We start from the raw sequence: 17,344 nt of genomic DNA, 5'->3' as shown, positions 1-17,344 counted from the left end.
GTTTGCAAGACAAAGTTTCACAGAAATTAAGAAGATTCTGAGCATGAATAGTTGAGGTGGAGTTAGGGGAGGTGTTCAGACCTGGGGAAACTCCAGGGTAAGGATCTATGAAGTCAGGTTACAAGAAAGGCCTCGCTGTGGATGCTAGAGCAGCCCAGTATGGGGCAGGAGATGGGGTCTGTCCTCAGCAGAGACCTCAGAATGGCCCATCGGTGAAGGCTTAGTGAGATGGGAGCCCAAAGATGGCAGGAAAACAGTCTGAAGTCTCATGTGGATAACTCCTCTGAGCTATCCTAATGCACCAGAGACCCAAACTGAGTAATGGTGAATGGAGAAGTCAGAAAGTCCAGATCCAGAAGGTTCCCAGCAAGCGAGAAGGGAGGGAATGGAGGAAGAGGCAGCAGATTGGGCTTCGCCTGGGAGGGGGTGAGCCCCAGGTGGCAGCTTTGAGGAGGGGCCTTGCCTTCCTCTGCTGGGGGAGCCACACATAAGCCAGGAATCACACAGGGCCCTGGAGCATCAAGGCTGGGTGTTCATAGAGCCCACCAAGATGCCATCAAAACCTGGTGCCACACAAAAAATGACTTGAGCTGACCTAAACTCTCTGTTTAATGGATACAAAAGTGGAGGCACTAAGGAGCAAAAGACTTCTGATGACCATCCCCCCCCCCCCAAGTGAGGCTGGCAAGGTTAGGACTAGAACTCAGCTCTCAGCCTCCAGGTCACTGTACACTTTCCACCAGGGTTCCACATGCTGAAGATGCAGAGCTTGGGGTAGGGGGAGTCCCACATGTGCCCAGTGTGATACCCAGTACAACACAGACAGACCAAGTGGCCTGAAGGGCCACAGCAGGAGAGTTAGGAGAAGTAGAAAGACTCAGGCCTGCTGTTGGTCCTGTGCATGGGAAAGGGGCTGGTGACCTGATTGTGGCTACAGGATTCTCTGCCAGTTAGTTGTTTGCTTATGCATTTTTAATCCAGAAACCACATCTTTTTCTCCCAAAAACAACATCCATAGTCACTGTCCAGAGCCAGAAAAAATTGGCCCAATTCATGTCCTAGCAGGAAGTTCTTAGTTTCCCTGGAAATTAGTACCCTGAGAAGATCTACCTCCCAGTATCCCTCAATCCAACCTGGACCTTGGCTGGTAGTGAGGATGAGGATGGGGCTGGGAGCATCAACTGATCAAGCCAGGAATGGCTGAGACCTGACTTCACCTGGGCCTGAACTAGGCTGGGATCTGGGGCCCACCATGGCCTCCTGAGATGAGAACTTACTGTCAACTTGGGATTCCCCAAGTGCAATTCCATGTCCACTTTGAAACGTGGTTAGACTTGCTTCTGCCAGCTGCCAAGGCTCATCTCTCCTCTCCCCTCCCCATTTTCATCCTGAAACATGGTATGATGACAATCAGCAGCTGTGCAGAAAGTTAGAGGGCAAAGGGCAAGAGATCAGTGTCCATTCGACATTCACTCACTTCATTAATTCCCGCATGCCTGCATTGATTCATTCGACAACTGTTCATCCAGCACCCAGCAACCCAGGCCCTTGCTGGATGCCAGGATCCCAGAGGTGAGCGGAGCAATATCCCTGCCTAGAGGAGCCACCGTCAAGTGAAGGAGACAGTACTGAGAGTCAAGAACTCCACAGCAAGCAGGTCACCCCCTGTCCGCCTACAGACACACACACCCTGCTTCATTGTTAGTTCTTTTGCTTTGCTTTAAAATTAGTTGACAAATTTTATAAATGGAAGTTTGCAATAAAAATGCAGATTCCACAGGTCTTTGGAAGATCTAGCAACACCTGGTCCACATGGCAGCCCTCCCCCGAGGCTAAATACTGGCTGTCACTCCAAGTTAAGAATGCTCTCACCAGCCAGTCTCCACCACTACCTAGTGTCCTTGACCCAGAGTTCCCATGTCAATTGCCAAAGTCACCCTACTGGTGCTGTTGATGTTCTCACACCAGGCCAACTTCACCATATGCCCTGTTCTGCAGGAGTATGTGACTCTTTGGTGCCGGTGAAATGGCTCCAACAGAGCCAGCAGAGGGTGCTATGGGAGCACAGGGGAAGGCACCCCTGGCAGCTGCCTACAATGCCTAAAACTAGGTCTAGATTCTTTACCTGCCTCAGGAGGTGGGCACACAGGGTCCAAGCTGGCTCTTGCTATTTCCTCCATTCAGTGTTTCCTCTAAACAGTAGGGGCAGCATCATCTGGGGAATGCACCTGAGCTTCCCATTTAAGTATTCCTTGGCTGACTGAGCACAATGGCACACACCTGTAATCCCAGCTATTCTGGAGACTGAGGCAGGAGGATCACAAGTTTGAGACCTGCCTGGACAACTTAGTGAGATCCTTTCTCAAGAACACAAGAAAGCGTTGAAGGTGGTATAACTCAGTGGTACAGCACCCCTTGGTACCCCGGTATCACAAAAATAATAATAATAATTTCACAGCCATGTCCACACCATTCATTCAAGTGTGTATTCAATGTGTATTTATTAAATAATTGCTGTGTGCTTAACACAGTGCCAGGCCCCATCCCTAACTACCAAGAGTTTAAAATGTGATTAGGAAGACATGATATAAAATCATGTCTCCCCTGTGTTTTGTGACTCACTCACCAAGATCCCCCAGCATCTCATGTTGGTAGCAATACTTGTTGCACAAATGAGTGAAAAGGTAACTGATAATAATGCTTCTTATTTCCTGAGCTCTTCCTAATTCTACATATATTGTCACAATCCTCAAGGTAAGCGCTGTTATTATCCTATTTTACTGATTAAGGAAAGTGAAACACAGAGAAGTTCAATAAACTTCCTAAGGTCTCACAACAAGTCTGAACTCCTAATTCTCTGTGCCACCTCAGCAGCGCAAGGCAGGATGTGCTCAGGACCAAGGCTTAGCACACACTGGGGCCACCCAGGGCTGTCAAGGGGCAGTGGGCAGGATGCCTAGGCAATGAGGGAAGATTTGGTGAACACTGGAGAAAAGAACTGGGCAAGGTGGAAAAGGAGAAATGTCTTCCCTGAAGGAGGGAGAGAGACTGGGGTGAGCAAGAAGGCAGGGAAATATCTGAAGTAGGTCCTCCAGGCACACTTCCCAGGGCGAGGGGTCAGGATGCCGATAAGGAAACGCGATGATTCAGCAAAAGCAAGGGTGTCCCTCATGCACAGCCCCGACTGTATGCAGGAAGGAGATGAATATGTAAAAGAACCTCTCTTTCAGGATCTACAGGTAATCATTAGACAGAAGCAAAGTATGCAAATAACTCAACTCCAGGAAAGCAGGCATTAGGAGGCAGAAGTGGTGTGGAGGAAACTGTCCTGGCCAAGGGGATTGTTTCCTGATGGGAAGAATAGTGCAGGTTCCAGGATGAGGCAGCATTTGAGCTGAGCCATGAGGGGTGGGTAGGATTTCACCAGGTAAAGCTGTGGCAAGGTGGGAGGTGCGTGCCCACAGTGGATGAGGAGTGAAGGGGAAATTGACCAGAGAGACAGAGCCCATGCCCCCATAGGGTCTTGGGTGCAGGGCTAAGCCATATTGGTTTTCTCTGTGGGCAGCAGGGAGCCACGGAAGGTTGTTACAGGAGAGGTATCCATCTTGCCCACAAGAAAGTTACATAAAAATAGACATCATCTAGGGCATAAGTTCCTGGAGGGCGTGGACCCCTATGAGGAGCAGGACTTAGAAGAGGTAGATGCTGAGAGATGCTAGTAACACATTGGTCACTCAGACTGTAAGAAGGAGGTAAACTCGCAGTTGCCCTTAACCAGGAACCAGGATATCTGAGTCCAAGTCCTGCTAGGTCACCAACCAGCTCTGTGACCTTACTGGGGTCCCTCTCTTGGGCATCAGATTCTTCATCTGCAATTCAAGACAGTCAATCATCTCTAAGAATCTTTCTAACCCTAACTGCCACCCTCCAAATTTAAGAACTCATACCAAACCCCATGCCAAACCCTCCCCCTCACAGAGCCAGTCCAGGGGACTAAAGAGAGGGAAGACAGAGGGTCTCAGGCACCCATGGGTCCTCAGACAACCTCTAGCTATCACAGGGTGGAGATGGAGCATGAGAGGTGCCAGAGGAGCGGCAGGCTGGTGGCTTGCTCAGGGAGAGAAGGGGGTGGGGGTTGAGGAGACTGAACTAACCAGCCTCCTCCCAAACCAGTTCCAGGCCCAGGGCTGGCAATTTCACAAAAAGGCAAAAGGAACTATGTGAACATTTCCTGTCCTGCCCCAGCCCCCTTCCTGGAAGCTTACCAAACCGATCATCTGTGAAGCAATCTTCCCCCGAGAGTGCCGGCCAGGAGCTGCCTATAAATGCCAAGCCACCACCTCTCTGTCAAAAGCTGTGTGTCTCGTCTCGACTTTGGTGAGAGAGCTGCTCACTACCCATTGGCAGAAGCCTGCCCTTCAGTTCTTTCTCTTCTCTTTCCACCCAACCTTCTTCCAAACTCTCCTCCTGGAGTTTGGCCCTGCACACTTTATAGCATTCTTCACATTTTCTTAGAGTCTCCTGTGCTCAAATGCTTTCCCCCCCTCCCCTTCCTTTCTGTCAGTGGCCAGAGAACATGTCAGGGAAGCTTGGCAGTTTGTTCTTTCTTCTAATCACCCCAACCCTTGCTTCTCCATTATTCAGACAGAGTGCAAGAAGATGGCATTGAACATGTCAGAGATGGAACGCAGCATAGAGACCGTGATCAACGTCTTCCACCAGTACTCAGCAAGGACAGAGAATCCAGACACCCTGAGCCAGAAGGAATTCCAACAGCTGGTGCAGAAAGAGCTGCAAAACTTCCTCAAGGTAGAGCTTGGTTAAAGAGAGAGGAGTGGGTGCTGTCTGCAGCAATCAAGGAGAAAGTTGTAGCCGGGCACATGCCTGTAATCCCAGCTACTCAGGAGGCTGAGGCAGGAGGATCTCAAATTTGAGCCAACTTGTGTAACTCGGCAAGACCCTGTCTCAAAATTAAAAATACAAAGAGTTGAGGTATAACTCAGTGGTAGAGCACCTCTGTGTTCAATTTACAGTACCAAAGAGAGAGAGAGAAAAAAAGAAAACTAGTGGCTTCTACTCAGAGACACTAGAGGTGCTCAAATCTAGGCAGCACTAATAAGAGTCAAGAAATTGTCTGGGGGCTGGGGATATAGCTCAGTTGGTAGAGTGCTTGCCTCACATGCACGAGGCCCTGGGTTCAATCCCAGCACCACCAAAAAGAAAGAAATTGTCTGATTAGACATCCACTGTGTGTGAAGCCCTGTTGTGGACGCAGGGAGGTAGCAGTGAACAGGGAACCCCCATCCCAATCAGGAAGACACATAACAAATGAACACAGGTAGAGCCAATGCCAGTAAGTGCCTGGAAGAAAACAAGTTAGAGGGACGAGGGTTATAGCTCAGTTGGTAGAGAGCTTGCCTTGCACAAAAAAGAAAAAAAAGAAAGAAAGAAAACAAGGTAGAGTGGTGGGTCTGGGCTGGTAGGGCAGAGGGGACTAGGTAGTGTGGACAAGAAGAACCTCTTTGACACTTGAGCTGAGACCTGGGGTTGGGAAGGGGAGCACCTAAACTTGGCACTTGGCAGGACGCTAAGGAACTCTAAGACTGAGCTGGGAATGCGGGGTAGATCTGGAGGGCTTTTCCAATCCTGCCTGTCTAGGGAAGAAAATGGGGAAATAAGGAGCATGTGGGGAACGCCCAGCACAGCACTGGCACGTACAGAGCACTCAGTAAAATGTTAGTGTTTCCCCTGTTCTAAAAACTGAGTTTGAGGAAACAAGGATTCATTCCAACACTTTTTTTGCTTTCTTTATAAATTTGGGGAAATTGGAAAAACAGAGGCCTGGACTAAGAAAGGTAGAACACATGGGTACCAGTCTCAATCCTATTTCCAGGGCTAGCCGTCCTGGGGTGGTCCCCATTCTGCTCTGGTGCTCCTCCCTTCCTGGTAAGGTGGAGAAATGTCACCATGGGATGTCTGAGGGACAATGACACTTCCCTACAGTTGAAAGTCTCTGCAAAGCAGCTTGCTGGATGAGGGTGGACCAAGAGGTTGTGCAGATGAGGGTCTCCTCTGTGGGATCCCCACCTACTCTCCATCCCCCTCCCCAATGTCCCCTGCCAGAAGCAAAGTGACAGGCCAAGAAGGGGAGCTGGGACCTACAGGATGGGTAACTCAGACTCCAAGCCCAAGAGAAGGCTTAGCAAAGGTGTCTCAGCCAGTGAGTGGCAGAACTGGCTGCCGTTTCTCTCTTGGTTCCACCTGGACCTCTTCACCTCACCCGCCATCTTCCCTGGCATACTCCATCATACCCTTTGGGGTCAGCAGAGCCCCTACACTGTTCTCTGTCCCCACCCAAGATTTCATATCATCTTGCTTTTCTAAACAAGTATGTTAGGCTGGAATGAGCTTCACCAACTAGTAACCTCTAGGGGAAAGGAAGGGAGGAAAGTAAAGGGAATAGGACAAGACTGGACCCTAAGTCAGATCTGAATTTGCTTTCTCTACTCCTGTTTCCAAGCATGCTCAACCTGGGGAAAACTGTCGAGCCTTTCTACGACTCAATTTCCTTAAGTCTTCTAAGGAAGATGCGATTTCCACCTAGTAAAGTTGTTAAAAAGATCAAACGAGGAGATATTTCTAGACTTGCAAATTGTGTGACCTTCTTCTGTAAAATAGAAAGCCATGGTACCCAATTTGTAGGGCCATCTGGGGAACAAATTAGAAAATGTTCAGAACATGCTTAGAACCTGCTCCACTGGGGGCACTCAGCCAATGGTCATCTTCAAGTGTCTTTAATAGGGGCCAGCTTTCCCCATGCACTTGCCATCTGGGCATTCACTGTGCTCCCGGGTCCCCACCCCTGGCCATACCCAGCCCTTACAGTTCTCTCTCTCACACCCACAGATGGAGAAGAAGGATACCCAGAGCATAAATCACATCTTAGAGGACCTGGACACCAACGTGGACAAGCAGCTGAGCTTTGAGGAGTTTGTCATTCTGATAGCAAAGCTGACCCATGCCTCCCACGAGGAGATGCACAAGAATGCCCACAACAAGGAAGGTCATAGCCATGGGCCAGGCCTTGGGGAGCTCCACAATTAGGAGGTCAGATCACCCTGCATCTGCCCAGCCAGGTCCACAGGGAATGGTGTGTCACACTGCCTTGGCTGTGAGCCTGGAGGTTGAGGGGAAATAAAGTCTTCCTCCATGCCAGCGCTTGTGTGTTTCTTCTGCCACTTCACAACTTGTCCTTCCCAGGAGTCTGAGCACTAGACAGCCCTGCCCTTGTCTGCAACTCAGCCCTCCATTTGGTCATAACAAAATGAGAACCGGCAACATATGGGTCTGTTCCTGACCCTCTTGGGTTCACCTACCTGACCATGTCCTCACCTCTGACATTGGACCCTACTGCTCAGGTCCCATCACCCTGTCCAGCCTGTCAACACACCTTGTCACTGTAGAAAGCAAAAGCAGGCTATCACTGTCCCTCTATCTACCACACACTTCCTTAGCCCTGCCCAGTCCTGCCCAGCCCCTCTTTGCCCATTAGACCTCTATCCCCCTGAAGTCTTCCAGAAATGGACTTAGACCATGCCACATCTGGGGAAGAATATTGGAGCTTGGGCAGTGGGAATAAGGACAGATGCATTATGTACCAACTCATTTCTGGATCCAAGAGAGTAGCTGGATTTCTCTAACAGACCTAGTATTCTAAATGTAGCTGTTAGGGCATGGTGGGATGCTCATATGGGTGGGCATTGGAGTTAGTCCACCCCAGCCCCAGCAGGATGGTGAAGTGACAAGAGCACCCACCTGCCCAGCAGAAGAAATGAGCTTCAATCTGGGTTCTGCAATAAAAATCTTCATGAGTACCAGGAAGAACTTGGACTCTGAGTCCAGAGAGCATTTGGGGACTGAAGAGCCATATTTTAAGCCTCAAGAGCCAGCTGATCTCCCTGGTGCAGTGGAGATTTTCTCCAGTCCCTGGTCAGTAGCTGAGAGCTAGGGCCAATGGAATTTGCTCCTCTCTGCAAAAACTGCATCCTCCAGACCCAAGTGCCCACCTCAGAGACATCCAAGTGACTCCTCTTTATCTCCCTGCCCTCTGACCATACAGGTTACAACCAGCTTGTGTGGGCCTTGCAAAAAAACACAGCCCAGTTCAGGGTTCTCTTGAGATTTAGGATAAAAAGAGAGAGACTGTATTTTTTTAAAAAAATACTCATACGCCATTGAGATGCAGAAAATTCTCAGGAACAGTTGTAACTCCTGAGGGACACGCCCTTAACTCAAGCACATGTAAAATTAACAAAATGTGCAAGCTCAGGGAAAACTGGCAAGAAATTATGTAAATCCACCCTGGCTCCACTCTCTATAAATATTACCACCCTACACCAAGGGGTTGCTGCTGTCTCTCCCTCTGGAGCTAAGTCACACATTCTTCCTTGAATTCATATTCCTTGCAAAGGCAGCTCTCTTGAGATTGCCCCCTTCTCCCTTGACTACATATCTACTTTCCTAAACAAACATCTGTCTATGCCTTTAATTGGCTCATGCTGAATTCTTTTCCATCACATATACCAAGAACACTACTGGTCCTGAGTGGAGCTCCCCCTTCTCTCTGGGAACTCCAAAAACACTGCTCCAGAGATGTGTCTTCTCCAGTGACATATACCCCTATCCTCACAGCAGGGAAAAGACACAGAATTAGAATTGGGAGGAGTTGGAGAAAGACTAGCAGTCATCTATTCCTTTATTTTTTTTAAATAAATGAAGATACTGAGGCAAAGAGCAGAGACTAGTGCAAGGTCATACAGGAGCAGAGTTGATCAAAATAATGTGAAGAGAAAGAGGGCTTGAATCCCATCTGCTTCACTGCCTGAGTCTCCCCATTCCTTCCCCAGAGCTCAGCATGAAGGGAGCAGACTCCGCTTACTGCCAACTGTCACTGAGTCCCCACCTGCTTGTAGCATACTACTACCCTAAAGGCTCCCAGTGCTCCCCTGTGGGTGTGAGGATTTAAGGGCCTACAAATGTCTCCTGGCTGTGAGCTTGGGTAGCAGAGTTGGGAGGCCTTTACCAACCCTTCAGTGCCTGACTTGGAAACCCGACATGCATCTTCTGACAGGCTACTGCCCCTCACTCACATCCAGGGAGGCCTCACCACCTTTATCCTCTTCTGAATGCTGTTTGGCACAGAGGAAAGAAAAGCAACCTGGGATATGAGGCCTGAGTTCTAGTACTGGACTCCATGCTTAGGGTAAGACAGGTAGGTGCTTCCCCCCCACCGCCACCACCCTCTGCTAACATTACTGAACACAATGTCCCCCAAATATATCTGTGACTCTTTCTCCCACACAAGACCATGAACTCTGTGACAGCAAAGTCCATGCCTTTGTCTTATTCTCAGTTTTATCCCCAGCACCTAGAGGGTCGGGCAGAACATACTAGGACCTCAACAAATACCGACTGTTTAAATATTCTAAAATTTCTTAGGGACTCTCTTCTCAGGGAAGGTGCAGCAGGGAGAAGAAGGAGAAAAGTGTAATTAAAACATGTAAATGAAAGGCTTCTGGGTTAATATCATAGACATAGGAACCTGACGGTAGGGAGCAGAGGCTTATGGGAATCGAAGGCCCCCTTCCCCACTGTGTTGAGTCAAATCAGTTCTGCTTTTATGTCACACACACACTGGAACTTTGGATTTGAAATAAAAAGAAAAAGAGAGAGAGATTTGCTGTGAAAAAAAAAATGTAAAACTATTGCTCGAATCCAACCTGTCCCAGCTCCAACCCCTGAGTAATTCTCCCCAACATCCCTACCAAGAGGTTGAACCAACCCTGCCTAAATTCCTCCAGAAAAGTGGGCTTCCTCCTTTGGCTCTGACACTCAGAACATCCTTCATTAAACTGATCCAAGATCTGTCTCCTCATCCTTGGTGCACATTAATCCTAGTTTCCTTCCTTTGAGGGAACAGAACTTTTTGTGGGCCCAGAATAAATCTAATCCCTTATCATCCTTCCACCCATCCAGTTCTTCAAAACCCTCTCCATAAATTATGTCCAGCCTTTCTCCAGCCTCTCTACTTGTGCACACCAGGAATTCTTCCCCATGCTGATGTGTCCAGTAAGTTCCTTAGAATCCATCAAGTCTCAGCCAGTGTTTGACTCCACAAAGCTTCCCCCCACCACCCACCCTTCTCAAGACCAGAACTCTGATCCCCCACTTCCTCTCTTTCTCTCCTTCCCCACACCAGTACTAGAGAGAGAGTGAACTTAGGAGTACTCTACCACTGAACTAAACCCCCAGCCCTTTTTTATTTTGAGACTGTCTCTTGCTAAGTTGCTGAGGCTGGTCTCAAGCTTGTGATCCTTGTGTCTCTACCTCCTGAGTTTCTGGGATTAAAAGCATGTGCCACCATGACCAGTTTGATATTTCTGACACTTCATTTCAAATTATGACTGGTAATTCCTTGTTTGCAAGTTGATTGTGAGCTCCTGAAACCAGGGACTATGGTTGTCCTGCTCCACACCCCCAGATCCCAGCACGGTGCAAACTCTGTGAGCATTATGGATGAACAAATGAAAGTAGAATGGGTCTAGGGCTCTGGAGAGTTGGTGGCAGAGGTTGGAACAGAACTGGGTCCTTCACAAGGAGCAGAGAGGATGGACCCTTTTAGGTGCCAGCAATGCTTCCTCTTGCCTCACCTCTTCACAAACTCTGTCTCAGGGTAGGATATTGTTTTAGAACCCAGGAGAAAGTCTGACAGCAAGCCACTTTCACAGGGTCTCATGGGGTTTTCTTTAAATATAGTTTAACAGAACTGGTTAAGGTGATTTAGCCCCTTCCTTCCCATTAACCCTTTCCTGTTGATCAAAGGGGAACAAAGGCCTCTTCCCTCAGATAGAGAGCCAAAGTGTCAAGGTTAAGATTGCCACTCCACGTGAGAAAGAACTAGAGGCTCCCTCTAAGATTAACAGGTTCTTTGGAGAAACATGAGCTTTAAGGGTTTTCCCCTGCATCGTAGTAACAAAAGAACCAGAGATGACTGTCCCCAGTTCCTACAAGAGGGAGTTGCCTTCCAATCTGGTTAGCAGTGGAACCTGAACTTCTGGATGTCTTTTTAGGAAGAATGAGGAAGGAGCAGTGGTGGCTGGAGCTGCTAGACTCTGCCCAGATTGTAACAGTGCTCTGAATGTACTCCAGAGTCTGGGTGGCATGCAATGGCTCTAGAATCTGGGGGATTCACTGGATGCTTGCTGTATGTCGGGTACTGCATAATACTGCAAGGGGTCACCACAATAATTGAGACTTGACTCTTGTCCAGGAGCTCCCAGGCCTGCAGGGGAGACAAGACAGGTCCTTAAATTATTCTAATAAGGAAAACAAAAGATGGGGAGGTGCAAAGCCAGATGAAGCTGAAATGGGAGCCATGCCCCTCAGCAAGGACTGTGAGAAACAGAGCAGCATTGAGGCTGGTAGCTATGAACATTCCAGAATAAACCTGCAGGTGCTTCAGAGAGAGGAGGTCAGGTGGGCAAAGGCCTGGAAGGGACAGGTATGGGGTTGAACAAGAATGAGGAGCACCAGGGGTGTGAAGGAGAGAGGGTCACAGAGGGAAACAGGCAGACACGAGGCCAAGGAACTCATACTTTGATCCATGGAACGAAGGGCAGAAGGAACGATGGCTTCAGGGAAAGAAGTGAGCACAGTCATATTTTTACTTTATAAAATTCTCTCCAACTATGGTTTATGTCATGGGTTTGGGGTGGGATTGAGACCACAGGCACATGGCTTGTTGGGGGCCTGCCGCAATATTCCAGGTGAAGACTGAACAGCACCTGCAGTGGTCCTTCTTAGAAAATACAAATTTTTCAGAATCTCAGACTATGCCAGGCTCCATCAGGAAAAGCATAACCTGCAACCCCTATTGAATAAATAAGATGCTCTAATTTTATGCTGTTTGCCAAGACCTTGCCGAGAAGAAAGGCCCCTACTTTCACCAGCCCCGTGAAGCAATCTTACACAACCCTGATGCAGGCCCTGCTCTGAAGTAAACTCCAGAATCCAACCTCAGAACCCTGCCCCTTCCCAGCAGTTGCTTAAAATTTATATATTAGAAAGCCCTGTGTCATGGGTTTTGACATTCCAATTACCAAGGTGACAACAAGACTGAAACAAGTGGTTGCTCAAGTCCTATTGCATCTTGGGGCTCAGACCTGAACCAACTCCTCTATCCCAAGGTCAGCTCCTTAGCCAGATTGGACCCCCACCTTGTCTTCCAAGATCCCCTCCCCGTCACAAGAGACAGGGAACATGAACCCCAGCAGGGAGTCGCTGGCCTGTCCATTATGATTTCCCCCAGTTTTGCCCATGTACCCACAATTGTCACATGCAGACTTTACAGTGAGGAAGGGGATTGTTACTAAGGACTAAGATGAGAGAGAAGAGGAGGGTGGCACCCAGCTGGCCCAGCAAGAGTACAGGATCCTGGCAGGTGACCTGGGCAACTGGGTGCCACCTTTCCTTTCTCCCTTCTCTCCCCTAACTCTCTCCCCGTTTCCTTCCTAACCTGCCCCTCTCCTTCTCCCTCCACCTACTCTGTACTCTCTCTGAGCTCTTCCTCACTTGCTGCCATCTGCAAACCCCCACCACCACCTCCAGTTCTCCATGGTGAGACGCAGCCCTGTGTCACTGGGGTACTTTCAGGCAATGCCTTTGAGAAGGAACTAGGAGTCATATCTAATCAGGGACAGAGATAGGTGAACTCTCAGGAGAGAGAAAGAGACCCTTACGAGATGGAGACCCAGATCTATGAGCACGACCAGCCCTACTTGTCTCTGTTGGATAAACAAAGCCTCAAGCATTTCAAAGCACACAATGTTTAGCTTCCAAATCACCTCTTAAGAACAAAAGAAGAAAATCACTAGAGGAAAACCCAGATGTGTGTCCTTTAACAGGAATCAGGCAATTTGCTGTTGTACAAACATCCTAAAGTATGCTTCCATGAAGCTGGCGGATACAGGTCGATCAATCAGGGTGGTCTTTTGATGCAGTAGGGAGGCTCAGTAAACACAAGATGTGTGAGGCAGTAGCCATCAAATACAGCATACTGTTTTTACAGTAAACATTTTTTATTTGTTCTAGTTATACATAACAATAGAATGCATTTTGACACATAATACATAAATAGTGTATAACTTCTCATTCTTATGGTTGTACATGATGTAGGATTACACCCATGTGTTATCATGTATGCACATAGGGTCATAATGTCCAATTCATTCTATTATTCTTTCTACCTCCATATTCCCTCCTCTCCCTTCACTCCCCTCTGTCTAATCCAAAGTACCTCTATTAACCCCTAGAGCCCCCCCCTTATTTTGAATTAACATCTGCATATTAGAGAAAATATTCAACCTTTGGTTGTTTGGGAATGGCTTATTTCACTTAGCATGATATTCTCCAGTGCCATCCATTCACCAGCAAATGCTATAATTTCATTCTTCTTTAAGACTGAGTAATATTCCATTGTGTATATATACCACATTTTCTTTATCCATTCATCTGTTGAAGGGCATCTAGGTTGGTTCCAGAGTTTAGCTATTGTGAATTGAGCTGCGATAAATGTCGATGTCTGCGTCACTGTAGTTTGCTGATTTTAAATCCTTTGGGTATAAACCTAGAAGTGGGAAAGTTGGGTCAAATGGTGGTTCCATTCCAAGTTTTCTGAGTAATCTCCATACTGCTTTCAGAGTGGTTGCACCAATTTGCAGTCCCACCAGCAATGTATGAGTGAACTTTTTCCACCACATCCTCACTAACATTTATTCTTGCTTGTATTCCTGATAATTGCCATTCTGACTAGAGTGAGATGAAATCTTAGAGCAGTTTTGATTTGCATTTCTCTAATTACAAGACACATGAACATTTTTTCATATGTTTGTTGACTGATTGTATTTCTTCTTCTTTGAAGTGTCTGTTCAGTTCCTTAACCCATCTATTGATTGGGTTATTTGGTATTTTTGGTGTTGAGTTTTCTTAGTTCTTTATGTATTCTGGAGACTAATACTTTATCTGAGGTGCATGTGGTAAAGATTTTCTCCCATTCCATAGGCTCTCTTTACACTATTGATTGTACAGTAAACATTTTTAAATTTAACTAGGAGGAGCACACCACAAAATAACAATAAAAATTATAGTATAGTAAATAAATAAATCAGAAAGTCATTATTATCCTTATCAATTATGCTGTACTGTACATAATTGTGTGTGCCATTCTTTTATAAAACTGACCAAGTTCGTTTATACCAGTGTCACCACAATCATGTGAGAAAAGTCTTACACTGCATAGTACATTGAAGCCATCAGGTGATAGAAATTTTTCAGTTCCATCATAATCCTAAGGGACCATTGTCCATTGACCAAGATGTCATTATGACTGTCATTGAAGGGCTTGGGGTATTGAGCCTGGAGAAAAGGAGCAGGGAGGTCATGACACCTCCCTTCAAATACTGTCAAGGCCTTGGGAGAGGCACCCACTCCATGATGAGTCCTGAAAACCCTTCATGCTGTGACTCATGTGCTGTCAACCCCTCCCATGCCCTCAGCACCACCACAAGCATCTTCCTGGCATTCAGAGTCAGCCGGTCTTTCCCTTGGCCAGAGCACAGTGACTCCACTCAAGGAAACCACTGCTCACCAGTTGTTGGCTCATTCTGCAATTATTCGCTAAGTATCCACCAAATGCAGTACTCCATTCCAGGTGCTGGGTCAACAAAGCATGTGAGGTCCCTGTTCTCTTGGAGTCTGTATCTAGAGGAGTTTCGAGGAAGAATCTGCCTAGGCCATTTCAGAAAGTGATGGGTTCCACAGAGAAACTAGATGAAGATGTGACTGAATGACTGACTGCTGGGTGAGGTAGGTGACCAGGCCAGGCCTTACTAAGGAGGGAACAAGAACAAGAGGCCAAAGTCACAAGTGGCCATCTCCACAAAGACATTATTCCAAACACACTGGAGAATCTTTGGAGGGGTTCCTCAGGCAGGTGATGTGATGTGATGTGATTTATGTTTGAAGATCATTCTGGCTGCCCCATGGAGAGCAGAGTTGGGGAATCTGGGGTAGAGGTGTGGGATCCACTGAGACAGCTGTTTCAGGAGCCACCGAGCCTGAACTGTGTCAAACACTGTGCTAGGTAGGTCCCCACACTTAAGAAGCCCTGGGTCTACTGGGGGCAACAGACACCAAATAGATATTTTTAACACTGGATTGTGAGCAAAAGATGAGCAAAAGTGGGTGGTAAGCACAAGACACATTGGGAGAATAGAAAAGGCATTTTTTTGTCTTCTTGACTAGGGTGGAGGCAGGGTTAGAGAGAAGGAAAGTTTCCTGAGCGGAGTTTTGAAAGAGCAAGAGTTGCACTTCAAATGCCCAGCACTATGTTAGGCAATGAGAGAAATCAAAGAAGCATAGGAAATAGGGTCCTTGCCCTCCAGATTTCTACAGTTTAATTGCTTTCATTCAATCTGGAAGGCTTCTTGGGTTGGCCAAGTCAAAGTGACGTGGGTCCTAACCATTCTCACATCAGGGGTTTCTACAGTCATTCTGTTGACTCCAGGTCCTTCTGCTGACCTCCAAGGTCCTGGTACACAGGTTGGCTTGGTTTTGGAATGCCAGCAGTCTTCGAAAATGTCTTCACAAAGGGTAAGGGATTGTACATACAGCACCCCAAAGAATAACCTTATTGTCCTTTACCACACAATAATGCTATAGCCCTGATGGTTCTGTCAGACTAATCATCCCAGCAGAACCCTAAGAATGGAATAGGTAGGTAAGATTCAAGTTGGAAGGACCTAAAATCTACTCTCCATAGAGATGTGCAAGGGGGATACAGGCAGGTGAACACCCTGGAGGATAATTGATTTGGACCTTGGGGTATTCGTAGGCATGACAGAACCAGAGAAGAACCACACAGCCTGGTGCCTACAACAGAGGAGACATGGACAGTGTTGTGAATGAAGGGAAGCAAAGGTACTGCAGAAAATGAGATCACAGGACATGTTATAGTTTAGATGTGAGGTGTCCCCCAAAAGCTCATGTGTGATGATGCAAGGAAGTTCAGAGGTGAAATGTTTAGGTTATGAAAGTCTTAACCTAATCAGCACATTAATCCCCTCGCAGAGATTAACTGGGTAGTAACTGTAAGCAGGTAGGGTGTGGTTGAAGAAGGCGGTCACTGGGGGTTGTATCGTTGGGGCATGTATTTTGTTCTTGGTGAGCAGAGGTCTCTCTGCTTCCTGGTGCCATGTTCTGAGCTGCTTTCCCCTGCCACATTCTTCAGCCATGATGGTCTGCCTTACTCAGGACCCCAAGAATGGAGGTGGCCATCCATGCACTGAGACCTCTGAAACTAGGAGCCTCCAGATAAACTTTTTCTCCTTTGATTGTTCTTGTCAGATATTTTAGTCACAGAAGTGAAAAGACTGACTAAATCCGGACAGCGAGAGCAAAACCCAAGAAGTTTGAAAGTTCATAGGGAAACTGGAGCATGTTCTGGAGTTACTGGACATAGAGCTTCAGCAGGAGGACAGAGGTTGACGGTGAGACACTGGAGAAGACAGGGCCAGACTCTGGCTCTGTGATCCTAAGAGTACTTGTGTTTGTTTGCTTATTTAGTGACACCTGCCAAAGTCATGGGATCTAGTCTTTGTTTTCATGAAGGGATTGGTTGTAACTAGTTCAAACAACACTTTACAGATAGAAAAACTGAGCTCAGGGAAAAGGAACCACTAGCCCAAGCTCACAAGGCCTACAAACAGTTGAACCAGGAGTCTAACCAGTTCATGTGATTGCAATTCCAAGGCTCTTTTCACCCTTGCATGCCTCTGATTGATGGATTCTTGACCAAATTTATCAGTTCATGAATTCTTCCTATGACTTCAGTTCAATTTGTGGTTCAGTTGGTTGCTGTGAGGGGAAAAAAAGCACAACTGGTGAATGTGCTCACAATAGCAAATACACTGGGTTTTGTTCTTCTTGATGGTTGTTGGTTTTTACTACTATTTATATCAGAAATGATCAGAAATGCATGTGAGTGCATTAAATGACACAGCAACTGGGTTTAGTTCAAAGGCCTTTAAAAAAAAGATATTGCATAATCACTCTTGGTTACTTGACTACCTAAGCTGCCCCTAATTTTAACCTTAGTCTTTGCTTCAGTTTAAAATAATCTTTACCTATTGACCTATTGCAGAGAATAGGTGAGCAGCAATTATCACTTGTATAAACTGTCTTATTGTTTGTGTTAGTCGACTTCATATCACTGTGATCAAAATGTCTG

General features: G+C 47.0%; 1 protein-coding gene across 1 annotated transcript; it reads left to right on the top strand.

The window, feature by feature from the left end:
- Positions 1 to 4,276: 4,276 nt before the first annotated feature.
- Positions 4,277 to 7,209, top strand: S100a9 (S100 calcium binding protein A9). Its single transcript, XM_047518668.1, has 3 exons — positions 4,277 to 4,377; positions 4,645 to 4,809; positions 6,907 to 7,209. The coding sequence occupies exons 2-3, from the start codon at positions 4,660 to 4,662 to the stop codon at positions 7,102 to 7,104; spliced, it is 348 nt and encodes a 115-aa protein (XP_047374624.1). The 5' UTR covers positions 4,277 to 4,377; positions 4,645 to 4,659; the 3' UTR covers positions 7,105 to 7,209.
- Positions 7,210 to 17,344: the final 10,135 nt, after the last annotated feature.

Source organism: Sciurus carolinensis, chromosome 1 (genome assembly GCF_902686445.1).
Source record: "Sciurus carolinensis chromosome 1, mSciCar1.2, whole genome shotgun sequence".
Classification (NCBI taxonomy): Eukaryota; Metazoa; Chordata; class Mammalia; order Rodentia; family Sciuridae; genus Sciurus; species Sciurus carolinensis.
The sequence above is the reverse complement of the archived record's forward strand: the minus strand, read 5'-3'. Positions and strand labels throughout refer to the sequence as shown.

Coding starts and splice junctions, on each gene's coding strand:
- S100a9 (XM_047518668.1), top strand. CDS start 4,660: ATGGCATTGAACATGTCAGAGATGGAACGCAGCATAGAGACCGTGATC. Junction 4,810..6,906: donor AGCTGCAAAACTTCCTCAAG/GTAGAGCTTGGT, acceptor TCACACCCACAG/ATGGAGAAGAAGGATACCCA.